Below are 15,018 nucleotides of genomic sequence, written 5' to 3'. Positions count from 1 at the left end.
TCCTGGAGAAATTCATGTCTGACTCCCACTGCCACCCCCAAGTCGACCCAGTCAGGGTTAGGCGTCCCCAGTGAGACCGCGGCACCTCCACCACAGCATCCATCACGCTGGACGCTCTTAACTGTTATGTGTCTTTTTCTCCAACCGAGCTCCAAGCCACCTTGAGGGCAAAGCTGGACCTTTTATCTCTAAACCCCAATGCCTGACACAGAGTAGGTGTTTGATAATGAATGAATAAATAAATACACTAATTTATGAAGTGCAATTTAAAATGAAATCTAAGGGCTCCTGGGTGACTCAGTCGGTTAAGCATCCGACTCTTGATTTCGGTTCAGGTCGTCGTCTCAGGGTCGTGACATCAAGCCCCATGTTGGACTCCACACTGGGCATGGAGCCTGCTTAAGGTTCTCTCTCTCCCTCTTCCCCTCCTCATCTCCCTCTCTGAAAATAAATAAATAAATAAATAAATAAAATGTTGTCTAAATGTTCTTTAATAACAAATGATTAAAAATATTCTGATCTGTGGTGATTTGTGAACTTCAGTAATTTCACCTATATCAGAACATCTTTTCATAGGAAGCAATAAAAGTAAAACCCTTATGGTTGTTCAGATAATTCGATGCTTACGGTGATCAGACTGAAAAAGGTAGTCAAGCCTGAACTTATTTTCTAAACATTAAAAATAAGCGATAGTTTTGAAAATGCTTGAGGAAGATACTTTCTCATGGGTCAGTTTTTCACCTAACTGGTTAGTTTGATGTCCGTAGATGACCTGTTCCATCAATTTTGTGGGATGGCTCCTAATTTTAATATTCCAAGTTTTAATCTTTAGTATCAATCCCATGGGCGGGTGGGAGGGAATGATCCGTAGGAGTGAGGGAGGAACACACCCCAAATCATGTTTTTCTCCCATCATTTGATTTATACTGAGATAGAATAGTTGAAAATTCTGAAACTGACTTATCTCCCATTGTCCCTAAGACAGGTTTATTAATCATTTATTTCACAATCATCTGAATGTATCCTGCTCATTCCCACTGCCGTATCAGCATCCATATTTCTCCCATTTCTCTCTTCTCCATCAAACCAGGGTGTAAAAACCCAGCTCACCCTTACTTCTCTAACTTCTTGATCTTTCAGATCCTCCTCTGACTGGTCCCTGAATTGAGTACAGTTGTTCCTAACATAGAAAACAGAGGGCTTTTTTCATTTATTCAACTAATATTTTTTGAACATCTACTATGTGCTAGGTACTGGTTTAGGTGCTTGGAATATGCTGATAAATATCATAGATAAAGCTTCCTGCTCGTGGTTCTGTTCTGATAGTTAATATATATTGATCAGTTGTACCAGACAGCATACTAAGACATTTCGTTATATGCAATGATCATTTAATGCTCTCCCAAAGCTTATAAAATAGGTGTCTTTTATCTGTACTATGCAGATGAGTAAATAGTTTTAGAGAGGTTAAATCATGAGACAAAACCACACATAATGGTAGAGTAGGGACTTATAAGTTGGTCTTTCTAACTCTAAACCATATTCTATTTTTTTTTTTTTTTTGGTGGGGTGGGGGAGCAGAGGAAGAGGGAGAGAGAGAATCATTTTTTTTTTTAAGATTTTATTTATTTATTTGAGAGAGAGAGCACATGAGGGGGGGGAGGGTCAGAGGGAGAAGCAGACTCCCTGCCGAGCAGGGAGCCTGATGCGGGACTCGATCCAGGGACTCCAGGATCATGACCTGAGCCGAAGGCAGTCGCTTAACCAACTGAGCCACCCAGGTGCCCGAGAGAGAGAATCTGAAGCAGGCTCCACACCCAGCACGAGCCGAGGCAGGGCTTGATCTCATGACCCCAAGACCGTGACCTGAGCCAAAATCAAGAGTCAGATGCTTAGCTGACTGAGCCACCCAGGTGTCCCTCTAAACCATATTCTAAGACAAGAGTTGGCATTTTCTGCCAAGGACTCCTGTAATTATAATTTGTAAACTAACTGTAATTTGTAAATTGTAAATACATTAGGATTGTAAATACTTTAGACTTTGTGGGCCCTATGGTCTTTGTCACAACGACTCAATGCCACCATTGCAACACAAAAGTCACCATAGACAGTAGGTAAATAAATGAGCATGGCTGTGTTCCAATAAAACCTTATTTATGAACATTGAAATTTGAATTTCCTATGACTTTGCCTGTGTCACAAAATAGTCTTCTTCTTTTGATTCTATCTCAACCATTAGAAAATTGAAAAATTATTTCTAATGGTACAAAGCAAGAGGCAGTCCAGATCCGGCTGACAGATTTGCCAAACCCCGACCTAACCCTTACTATTTTGTAACTCTTATCTCTACTCCCTAAGGCAGCTTTGGAGCCAGCCCGGCTTCCCAAACAGCAAGGTCTGATTGAATTGTTTCCCTTTCGATCTTAGTGGGACATCATCCTATAGAAGTGGGGCAGGTGGAACCTGTGCTTCAAAGAGGAGTTGTTTCACTCCTGGTTAGCGGTTGCCAGAGCGGTTGCCTGGTTAACTGGTTGCCTGCCAGTGTCAATCCTGGCTCCACAGGGTCATTGTGGGCAGTTAATTCGGCCTCCCTATGCTTCTGTTTCCTCATCTATAAAACAGAGAGATGATAATGGAACTTACCCGAGAGAGCTATTATGAGGTTTGAGTTAATAGATATTTAACACTGGGAACAATACTTGGCACAAGTTGAACTCAGTAAATTTTAGCTTGCATTTTCAAATTAATTCTAAGAGGTGTTAGGAGGAGAAATAAAATATGAGACAGGGCCTAAATTTTAGAGTCGGGCAGCTATGGGTTTGAATTTCAATTTCACACATAATACCTTTGAAACCTGGACATTAGCTGTGTATTATTTTTGTGAGCTTCTCCATTCTCATCTGAAAGAGAAGGAAAAATATATCTGTGCTGTGGGGGTTTTGTAAGGATTAGAGACATGTCAAATTCAAGTACGTGGCATGGTAACCCATTAATGGAGTCATTATTTTCCCAAGCTCTTTCCCTTGAGAAAAGAGAAAATAAAACCTGGGAGGGTTTATGATGCAGGTATTTACTCAATCTATAACTAAGGTATTTCTAAGAAAAATATTTTTTAAAGTCACAATATTATAAACTCAGTTTGAAATTTCTTATAATATTTTTTTCTCACTCAGATCATTAAAGACACTGAAGCAATAAATTTCTCCAATAAGTTGGAAAACTCTATTTTTATGAGTAATTGATCTGGCTCTTTGTCTGGAAAGTACAGCAGTTGAGTTTTAAATGAACTAGGAATCTAAAAAGTGCATATATTGTGCTAAGTATTTAAGTCTAAGCTAAATGTGGTATTCATTTACGTGCTGTGTGAGGTATTAAGCCTGCCCCTTAAAATTCTATTCATTGCAATAATAAAAATAAATATTGAGCTTATCTGACCAATGAAGCAAGAATTTCCATTTCACATCATAATATATGGGAATGTGCTTTGTACTTCTTTATAAGACTTAATTTTTGCCCAGAGAGTTCATTTGATCAGTGTTTGTTGTGACTGTTTATTAAAATGCTAGTGTCTCTTTGATAAGAAAAAAACAAATTGCTGATGTTTGTTTTTGTTGTACCCAGTTGGCGTGACCCCTTATGGTTATGCATCCAAGTTTGAGATCCACTTTGATGACAAATTTGATGTGTCTTTTGGAAGAGAGGGTGAGACAATGAGTCTAGGCTGCCGTGTAGTTATCACTCCTGAAATTAAGCATTTCCAGCCAGAGATCCAGTGGTACCGAAATGGTGAGCCTTTATGATGAATTCTCACTTCGGTTCTTATTCACAGAAGGTGGCAGACGGGGCTTGGCACCAGAGCACGAGCTTCCATAGGACTGCAGACCTGTTTATCAGAACTGGCAGAATCTGGACATTAGAAGGCATAACCTACTGGATGTTGAAAGAGTTTTTATACATATATCAAAGTAGCAGAACTTTCATAATATATCTGTGGAGGTTATAATTTCTTATCACCAAGTAATCTGTGGAAAGGATTACAAAAATGTATTTTTATAAATTACTTATCTATTCATTTTATAAGTTAATTTTATTTAGTAAAATTAAATCCACTGAAGTCCAGTGGGACTATGGAGCATGGCCACTGACCCCTTGACATGGTGGGCAGAAAGCAGCATGCTCACCAAGCAGTTGGCCTGAACTTCAGTTGTGCACACAGGTACCTGGGGCAGTCTGGAGCATCTGGGTCCAGACCGAAGCCAGTAGTGGCAAAAGCACTGTGGATGGTGAACATGGCCCTAGGGAAGGGAAGGGGCTCCAAGTGGGGGGCAGCATGGGAACCTACAGTCAGAACAGAGTCGGAGCTTGCCAGCCCACCCCTCCTTCCCCAGAGCTCATTTCTATGGCATCTGCACAAATACTAACTTATTGACCTGACCATCCAGACAGAAACTACCAGCAACCAGGCAGTAAACTTTGTCAGTAAAATATTACAAAATAAAATCACGTGTATAGACATTGCAGTAAAGCATATGAAGCAGTTGTTGGAATTCTTCAAAGAGTTGAGAATCCCTGGTATTGAAAACTGCTATAACACTGCACAGCAAATATTCAGAGGCTTAGAAATGTAAATTAAGCTTAAAGATTGTCGCATTCAATGAAAAAGAACACTATTTTCGTATGAAACTGTGGATGAAGCAATTATTAATAAGGAAGATAATCTTAAAATTAATTTTTCCTTGTAATTGAAGATACAGTGATAGAATGCATAAACAGACATTTGGATTATATACAAATCATTTTCAGCTTCTTGTATAACCTCCACAAGTTACAGAACATGATAGAGAAAGTATCAAAATATTATTATGTAAAATTACATTTAAAATTAAATTCAGACTTATGTGAAACTGATCTATATGAAATCAATTTTTTTTAGAAATTTTGTTCCTTAAGAATCATTAGCTCTAGAGTACTAAAATTTATATTTTGAAATAATTTATCAGAAAGTTAACCCAATGTTAACTTTATAAGAATTTATCTATATAGTGCTATATAGTATAAACTATATGATATTTTTAGTATGTAATTTCTTAACAGCTGCAGTAATAGTTGCATCAGCAGAAAGATCCTTCTCAAAATTTAAAGATTATCAACTCATTTCTGATCTTGCATTTGTAAAGAGTGACTGATGTTACTTTTTTTTAAAGATTTATTTATTTATTTGGTGGGGGGGTGGGGGGATGAGGGAGTGGGGGGAGGGGCAGAAGGGGAGGGAAAGGGACAAGTAGACTCCGCCTGAGCACAGACCCAATTGTGGGGCTCAATTTCATGACTCTGAGATCATGACCTGAGCAGAAATCAAGAGTTGGCCACTCAACCGACTGAGACATCCAGGTGCCCCTCAATTATATTGACTTAAAAAGAAGTTGCCAAAAGTATAAATCTGATGACCTAATAACTGAATTTGCAGAAAAGCAAGCCTGAAATATCTTATCAATCAAGATATTACATTAATAAAAAATTATTTTTGTATATAAAATTATGGCATGAAAGTATTTTTTTGCAATTTGTGTTACCCCAATTATATATAGTAAAATATTTTTAGAGGAAAAAGCCTTATATTTTAGTACCTGTAACTGTATTTTTTTCTTTGCTTTTTGAACAGGGGCTTTGCAATTTCATTTTGCACTGGACCCTGCAGATTATGTATTTGGCCCTGGTCCCTTCACTTCTGATACAGTATTTTTTATCAATATAAGCATGGCAGAATGGCTCAAAGCCCTAGAGACTTCTACTAACAGTCAAATAGCTTTCAATATAGAAGAAGAGGCAGAGAGAGAGAGGGAGGGAGGGATGGAAAAAGAAGGGAGCAATGGGGGGGAAACTGAGTTAATTTTCTTACGTTTTAAAAAAATTTCCAGGAGCACCTGTTTCTTCATCCAAATGGGTTCAAACACTTTGGAGCGGAGATCGAGCAACACTGACATTTTCTCATCTCAACAAAGAAGATGAAGGCCTTTACACAATCCGTGTACGAATGGGAGAATATTATGAACAATATAGCGCTTATGTCTTTGTTCGAGGTAAGACCCAGCAAAAAGCAGAACACCCAAGGATGTTTAAAACACTGAGGCCAAATCAATCTATCCAAACGTGTTTTTTGTAATGATGAAAGGTCCATTTGAAAATTCTTCCAAAATACATGGCATAGAGTTATTAACTTCCAGTAAAATTAGACCCAGTATAAAAAGGTTAACCCTGAGGCACCAACCCAAAGGTAACTAGCTTCCGGACTGTGTTACTATTACTAATGTCAGGACTTTCTTTATCTTCAGTGAGTCACCAGTGCAGCTCTCTATAGGTGTTCGAGTAGAGATGCTACATCCCAACAATATAACAAGCCATTTCAGTTTATGGAAGCTGCAATAGAAGAGTGATGTGCTACGGGGATTTACTCTTTAATATCTATTTCATGGAGCAAATTCATTATTTCACTCCAGACACCTTCTTTATAGTTTCAGCTTTACTGAACTAGGAAACAAGGTGCTACAACTTAATCCTTAAGGCAAACTGTGTGATTTTAGGAGTCTTTCTTTCTTCGTCTGTGTCTTGAATGGATTGGCTGTCTGCAAGTGGGGATGTTATTTCTACACGGGATCCCAGCGCATTTGGAAGACCATTGACACAGGCTTCAGGGTCAGTGTTCTGTGTTCTCTTCTGTGATGCTAGTCAGGTGTGGCCACAAGAGGAGACACAGGAGAGGCTCAGGAAAATAACGTTTATTACACTCACAGGTTTTAGCACACCACATAGGGCCACCTGGGAAACATGAGCATAGGTTGGGTTGGTCAGGAGGCAGAAGGAGCAAGAGGGAGGGGAGAGCTTAGGCCATGGCTTTTATTGGAGTTTCTGTGGGAAAGGCAAGGCAGGATTAACAGTTTAGGACTGGCTAGTTTGAATCATTTTGGTACACTCTAAACTACAGGCGTGGTCCCTAGTGGCCTGCTACCTGGCCCTGGGATGATTAAGGCAAGGGAATATGGCCTCCTGGGGTGCACAAGCCAGATAGAGGAGGCATGGCTCTGGATTGGTCAGTTTGCATATCAAAGGCATGCTCCTGGCTGAGCCCTTGCTACCTCTGAGAATTGGCTAGCCCTGGGAGGGGCAGTGTCTCCCCAGGCAGAAAGGTTTTTAAGGTGTCAAAACATCATAGTATATAGACAACTAAAATATAAACAATATAGGAGACTTACTAATTTTTTTAAATGTCTCATGCACTAAATAGAATCATAAACTCGTAGGAAATTTTGATCAAAATGGAACTTTAGAGGTCAGGTGTCCTTAACTGGGATCCACAGACTCCCAAAGGGTCTATGATTCGAATTATATTTCAATATATTTAGTTTCTTTGGCAATCTCATGTATTTTATTTTATGCATTTGGAAGCATTATTCCAAGAAGGGGCCTCTAGACTTTCTTTGTCAGTCTGCCAAAGGAGTCTATGGTACGAAAAGGTTAGGATTCCCATTCTAGTCCCATCCTTTAATTTTAAGATGCAGAAGCTGAGGTTCAGAAAAATAAAGTGATTTACCAAAGCCTCACAGTTAGTTAAAAGCAGAAGTGGACCTAGGATACAGATCTTCTGATGCCTAACCCAGGATTTTAATTAGGGTATAAGCTAAGCTGATGAAACAAAAAAGCCTATTTCTCTCCCATGTCTATCAATTCAGAAATAGGGGTGTGGTTCAGAGTCCCAGGTTCCATCTACATTGTTATTCCATTGTCCCAATGGTGCCATGCCATGTTCCCATCCCAGCCTATGGGAAGAGGAGAGAAAGGACGTGCAGGGAGAGATGCAGAGTTGCACACATCACTTCTTCATGGTGAACACTTAGCCACACACACACATCTCACAGTGAGGGAAGCTAGGGCATCATGTGGCCAGTCGGGTGGCCATGTTGCCTGCTGAAGCTGGGGCTTCTAGTACTAAAAGGAAACAAAAAAAAATGGATCCTGGGAATGGTTAACAGCCTACATACACCCGCAGTGAAAAATAATGATTGTGGAATTCTGTCCTGGAACAACAACTGATAAAAATACATGAATATCTACATCATCTGAAAATGTGTCAGACTTTCTCCTACACAAAAGCCTGGTGGGAAAAGTTAGCTATCGCTGAGGGAAGAGAGATACTAGCCTCCGGATAAATCACTGTGAAGACGGACACACTGAAACTCCTCAGCAAGTAAGTTTGTGTAGACAAACCACCTGGATAAACCTGGCTAGATAAGGACTGAAAAAGCAAAGTCTTTGCCTCTGCTCTCAGTTGTCTTACCTAAACCAGACAGTGTCTCTGGCGACTCAAGAAAAAAACCTTAGTTACTGAGACCTTCGCAACTCTTTCATGGACTTTGTCTGGGAACTCTGACATAGTCTAGGGTTTTCTCAGTAACATTTCTCAGTGCCTGTATCCAGAATTGTGGCTCTCTGCCAGATTTAGGCCAGGCTTCACATTACTGACTATAGAAAGGGAGAAGGCATTGAAATTTGAAATTTATACTTAGTTTTCAAATCCACAAAAGAAGGAAATGGAAAGATTCTAAAATTTATCAGATGTTGGTGTGAGAGAATTGAGAAGATAAATGGGAAAGACAAAATTGGGAAGATAAATTTCAGTAATTGCTTTGTGAACTTAAGAACTTTTAGAAAATTTTTCACTTATAAGTTTATTTTAAATGATGTGTTTTAGATTCTTTTTTTTTAAAAAGCCTTTGTTGAGGTGTACTTGATAAACTGCAAGATTCACCTATGTTGAGTGGACAGTGCTTTCAGAATATTTACAGAGTGTGCAGCCATCACCTACCATCCAGGTTAAGAACATTTCCATCACCCCAAAGGGATTTCTTTGCCCATTCCCCACTGTCATCCCCAGACCAGCCCATAGACAACCACTAACCTACATTCTCTCTGTTGGCCTTATCTGGACATTTCTGCATATAGTATTTGGACTTTTACATCTATCTTCTTTCATTAAAACATATGTTTTGAGGCTCATTTATGTTTTAACACATATTAGCAGTTTGTTCCTTTTTATTGCTAAGTAGTATGGCAATGTATGGAAATACCTCATTTTGTCCATCCATTCACCAGTTGGGACAGTTGGATTGTTTCCACTCTTTGGCTATGATAAATACTGCTGCCATGAACATTTGTGTCCATATTCATGGGTATGTTTTTATTTCTCTTGGATAGAGACCTACAAGTGGAATTGCTGGGTCATATGTTAAATTTATGTTTAACTTTTTAAGAAATTGCCAACATGTTGGTTTTTTGGTAAAGATTTTATTTTTAAGTAATCTCTACACCCAACATGGGGCTCGAACTTGCAATCCCCAGATCAAGAGTCACATGCTCCAACACCTCAGCCAGCCAGGCACCCCAAGAAATTACCAGCATGTTTTAAATGACACTTCATGTGTTTTATAAAACTCTGTATATATTGAACTGCATAGGCCATTTCAGTGCATTTTTAGAGTGCTGGTATTTTTGCTGCTTAGAAAATAGCTTCTGAACCAGAACGATCAGTGTATAAAGCACCATATGTCTGCAGAAACACATTCCAGAGCTGCACATATTTGGCCAGGATTTAATTACATAGGTAGTGTGTGTTCTTTGTGAAAAAAAAAGATCATATAAATAAGCAAAAAACAAAAAAGGAAAGAAAGAAGAAGAAAGGCTATTCCAGTGTTATTATTTTATTACATATTCTTCTAGAATTCTATATTTTATATATTCTTCCCTCCCCTATCCTCTCCACCGCATAGAGGGAAAGAGATGATAAAGTGGCAAAGGACAGGATAGAAATGTCTTGAAAAAACAATTACAAATGACAAATAAATATATGAAAAAATTCCACTAGTAATCAAAGAAACGAAAATTGAAATGATATAACATTTTAATCTATCATATTGCAAAGATTTAAAGGATTTTTAAAATCCACTGGGATAGAGGGATGGAGGGAATAGCACACCTGTTCACTGCTGATGAGTGTTAATTGTTTCAGCATTTCTCAGGATGTTTTGCTACTATGTATCAATAGTGCACATTTCCAACAATTCTAGTTCTAGGAACTTAAGTGGGCAAAGGTGAGAAAAATGTTTGTATTGGGAAAAACTAGAAGAAATCTAGATATCCATCCATGGGAATTATAAAATAAAGTATAATAAATGCCCCATGTAAACAACAGAATAACACACAGCAATGAAAACAAATGATGTGTATCTGTATTTATTGATATGGAAACATATTAACATGAAACTGCATAGTCCAGTCCCATTTTTATTTCAAAAACCATCATTTTTGAGTTCGTAAATATAGAAAAAAATCTAGAAACATCTAGGACAATATGTTAGTAGTAGTTATCTCTGAATTATGGAATTAAAGGGGATTTTAACATATATTTTTTGATTATCGTATATTTTACAAGCAAGCACTGCTTTTATACTAAAGATAATAGTTACTTACATTTTGACAAAAAGTTATAATTAGCTTGTGTCAGAAGTCAAGATATAAAGAGTAGCAGGCTAATCTTTCCCCTAATTAATCAAACGTACAAAAACTTTGGCATTTTGGAGGGTTGGGAGAAAGGAGGGCACAGGCTAGGAAGAGGGTTGCCACGGACCGAGTGGGCGCTATGGTCAAGCAGCCTGGAGCAGCTGCTGAGAGCCGCGAGCACAGATGTGTCGCAACATAACACAGTATTTGGATTTGGCTTCCAGCAGCTCCTACACAGAACCTGTTTTTAGAAAGACTGTTAAGCCCACCCGAAGAATGGCACGGTGCAGGCCATGTTATAAATATGCTGAAAAATGGCTCCCTGGATGCCTACTGTCTGCCAGGGGCTCTGTTATATACAGTGGATATTCAGCAAGCTAAACCGGGGATTCCTGGTTGTTACATCATGGGCAGTTAGCAAAAGGACATGGGTGAAGGTTGCCACCTGTCCCCATCCAACTGAGTGGCTTTCCAGCATCCCTCTTCTGCCACTTAGGCCTGTTAACCTCAGCATCTCGACCCCTTTCTAGCTCTGCTCTAACTTCACCGTCGGCAGGCTCGCCCCCCAATCCAGTGCTCTCAAAACCTGAAAGCAAAGAAGTTTCTCCCCACCAAAATGCTTGCTTTTAGGGGCCATGATTTAGTTATGTTCTGGTACAGGACTTATGCCAGAGAAGTTGCCTAAAACACTTTCCTGCAGGTTTTTGGGGCAAAAACCAGAATGTTCAAAACCAAAGTGACTTGAGCTCCTCACAGGCAATGCAAACCTATCAAATTCAGAAGTGCAGAAATATTTCTGCCTTATTATCAAATGGTTTAGTAATTCGTAAGAGTTACAGAAGTATAGCTCGTTGTAAAAGAAAAGTGTTTATTCAGTCAACAGAAGTGTTTTCCTTGAGTTGAGTGGCTCCGACACGTCTCAGCCTCCTGTCCGGTTACCTCCAGTTGTGAAGAGGTGGACCAGAGGTCAGGAGGAATTGGCACTGTGCACCCCACCTTCAGGAACCCTGCCTCCCACTTAAAAGGCTATTGACTGATTATTTTCCTTCTCCTTGCTCTCCTCCTGAAAACACCCCTGGTTCACTAATTTAGCTGTGCCTGAAGACACTGCTGAGGAGACGCACTGTCAGAGGATCTCATTTCATAAACAATAACCACCCTCTCCTTCTTGTATAATCCTGGACTTCTACTAAACTTGGATAAACTATGCTCAGATGTGAATATTGCATCAGAGTTCCTTTCGCAAGTGTCCTCAGTCTGGGAACAAACATTTGATTAAAGTGAATGTTTTCCTTTCTCTTCCAAAGTGGGAGTGCCCAGCAGAGGGATGGGCGAAGCTTCGTGGTTTGTATTCTCTTGTGATGCATCCACAAGGTGACAGAGGGGGCTGTGTGTTCCCCTTCTGAGTAATTCATATTTCTGAGTAACACTGCACACTAGATATCTTAAGAACAGACTTTCTGGCTCAGCTTCCCTTAGACTTTTCTGATAGCGATTCCTGACATCTCCATATTTATTTTCCTTTATTTTTTATTTTTTTAGAAGATTTTGTTTATATTTGACAGAGAGAGAGAGAGAGCACAAGCAGGGGGAGCAGCAGAGGGAGAGGGAGAAGCAGGCTCCCCACTGAGCAGGGAGCCCGACATGGGACTCGATCCCAGGACCCTTGGGATGGTGACCTGGGCCGAAGGCAGATGCTTAACCGACTGAGCCACCCAGGCACCCCATATTTATTTTCCTTTAGGACATTTTGGGCAGGCGAAGGCCATGAGGCAAAGGTCATGAGTCCTTTTTATAGCCCTTTCTAACATAATGTTCTTTGTACTGATGATGAAAAGCACAGATTTTCATGTTGGTCAACAAATTCTAAGATCGGAACTCGCTCTGTTTGGGCCAAAGATGCAGCCACTATGCGTGTGGTAAGAAATGTGTGCACTAAGTCCGAGACTGCCAGACTCTGATGGCTCTTGTCTGAGAGGCTTAAAGGGATCCTTCTTTATCTCCACAGACGCTGATGCAGAGATTGAAGGAGCTCCAGCCTCTGCCTTGGATGTGGTGTGCTTGGATGCCAACAAAGATTATATCATTGTCTCTTGGAAACAGCCAGCTGTGGATGGAGGGAGTCCTATTCTGGGATATTTTATTGATAAGTTAGTACTTAGTCTAGTTTCAGTTCAAGTGATTTGGCCATAGAGAGGCATGCTTGATTTCTCCCACCATTTCTACGTGAAATATTTCTTTTCTGGTCTCCTCTCCCTCTTTCTCTTTCTCTCTCTCTATGTCTGTCTGTCTCTTTCTCTCTCTCTCTCTCTCTCTCACACACACACACCCCTATCTATTGACCTAAATTCCAGAGATAATTTTTGAACTTGACTACCAATGGAAGTCACTAATTTGGCAAGAATGCTATGAATTTGTAGACCTTATAGAGGGTCCAATATATTTAATGTCCACCTCCCTAGTAAGTCAGTAATTTTAAAATATTAAATACTTAAAGACTAATACTTTAGGAATACTAACAAAATCTTATTTATTTCACAGGATGTGGTTTCAAGTTAAACAAAGAAATAACAAATATCAATAGTATTAAATTATGTTCTTTCTACAAGTTTTTGCAATTTACATTCTCCAAAACTTAGAACCTCTGATATTTATAGTAACTGGGTCTTACACATTAATTATCCAGTGAGTTTGGACAATACAGACAACAAATTTAGATTATCAACCTAAATACATTATTATCTGACTTAGTTTCTATTCAAATAGTTGCTCCAATTCTCTTTCCATTTTTTAGTAATAGAATCTAATTGTGGAAACCACTAAGGACATATAATCTGTGCCACTGTGGTACAACAGGTTTGTACCAAGGTGTATTAAACCAAATATTTATGGTAATAAGTAAATATATGCCCATTGGGCTCAATACCATCCAGAGAAATATTTATAATAAGTCATATACTATTTAACCATATACTAAATACTTCCACATTACTTTGTCATTTAGTAATGATGAACTGTGAAGTTTTTGGTAGATTCTTTTTCATCCTTACAGACTGCTTTATTGTCTTTGGCAGATTTCCAAGGGATTTGCAAACTTAATCAGTGTTAAGACCAGGGACAATCAGAAGTACATTTTGCTTAGTCATAATAAAAATAACCATATTGCGGCTAATATTTATTAAACATTGCCTATGTGCACGGCACTGTTCTAAATACATCACATATATTAACCATTTACCATAACCGCCATTTGAAAGTTAGATACTTATTACAAGTAGGAAACAGTTGCTGGCCCAAAGCCACATGCTAGTGAGAAAACACTAAGTTGCCTAAATTCACACAGGTAGTAAGTAGCAGAACTAGAATTCAAATATCAGCCTGGCAGGCTCCCCACTGAGCAGGGAGCCCGACGTGGGACTCGATCCCAGGACCCTTGGGATGGTGTTTATATATATTTGTGTTCTTTCTGCTCCAACATGCTGTAGACATCTCCAGAGCAGCTGCTTTCCACCTTGCTTTCTGCCCACATGAGCGTTGGGAAGCACACTGTTGTAGCACTGGGTCACCGTGACAACATCTGCATAGGGAGAGAGGAAGAATCTCTGGAGACAGAGGCAGTTTGAAGAAATGTCCTAGGCCTCTCGGCTCCCTCCCAAACCCTACCCATAGCAGCTCCAGAATTTCTACAAAGACGAGATTTAAGGGTGGCAGGCAGGGATTAAAGCCATATTTCATAGCACTTTACATAAGGTTGAGGAAATGCTATTATCTATATCAAAGAATGGAAGGGTGAGGCTGAGGAAGCAGAGAAACCTCTTGCCCTGACTATGTTTGCACTGCCATTGGAACCCCCTCCCCCATGCAAATTATTTGGGAATTAGACATTTTAGACATGGAGCCATGTTGGCAAAGTGACATAAACTAAAAGTTCGGTGCTCTGCTCATGAAAACTGATGAGTTACTTAATCCTAATGCTGTGTAATTTAATCACACGCTGAGAGCCATTAACCCCTGTCGATCAGGCCAATAGCATAATATGAACTGCCATCTTTGTCTCCCAGGATGTGACCACTCCATCCCAGACACCGACTGCTGTAAAAGCACCTAGTTAGAAATCAGAGGTTCAAGCACGTAATCTCTCCCTGCCAGGCCTGAGGTTTCCCTGCATCTCACCAATCTCATCTGTTCAGAAACACATATGTTACAATACTCTCCTCACCCTTCTACCCACACAGAATGTAATGATCATCAAGCGGGCTCTTTCCAGGGGTGACTGGCTGGCTCAATCCTAGAGCATGCAGCTCTCGATCTCAGGGTTGTGAGTTTGAGCCCCACATTGGGTGTAGAGATTACTTAAGAAAAAAAAGCACACTCTTTCCAAACTACAGTATAAATAGGTATATTTAAGGTATTAACTTTCTCAAACAGTAGTTTTATTTTTAAAAGAAAATGCATAAAGAAGACAAA

General features: G+C 39.5%; 1 protein-coding gene across 2 annotated transcripts in view; it reads left to right on the top strand.

Annotated features, from left to right (window-relative positions):
• MYOM1 (myomesin 1) overlaps positions 1 to 15,018 on the top strand; it is a 163,299-nt gene that overhangs the window by 71,614 nt on the left and 76,667 nt on the right. For both annotated transcript variants that reach the window (XM_036122338.2, XM_078060562.1), the window contains 3 exons: positions 3,622 to 3,786; positions 5,919 to 6,080; positions 12,560 to 12,701. In XM_036122338.2, coding sequence (XP_035978231.2) covers positions 3,622 to 3,786; positions 5,919 to 6,080; positions 12,560 to 12,701 — 469 coding nt within the window. The remainder of the gene's footprint in view (positions 1 to 3,621; positions 3,787 to 5,918; positions 6,081 to 12,559; positions 12,702 to 15,018) is intronic.

The sequence above is a fragment of the Halichoerus grypus genome, chromosome 13, assembly GCF_964656455.1.
Source record: "Halichoerus grypus chromosome 13, mHalGry1.hap1.1, whole genome shotgun sequence".
Taxonomy (NCBI): domain Eukaryota; kingdom Metazoa; phylum Chordata; class Mammalia; order Carnivora; family Phocidae; genus Halichoerus; species Halichoerus grypus.
The sequence above is the reverse complement of the archived record's forward strand: the minus strand, read 5'-3'. Positions and strand labels throughout refer to the sequence as shown.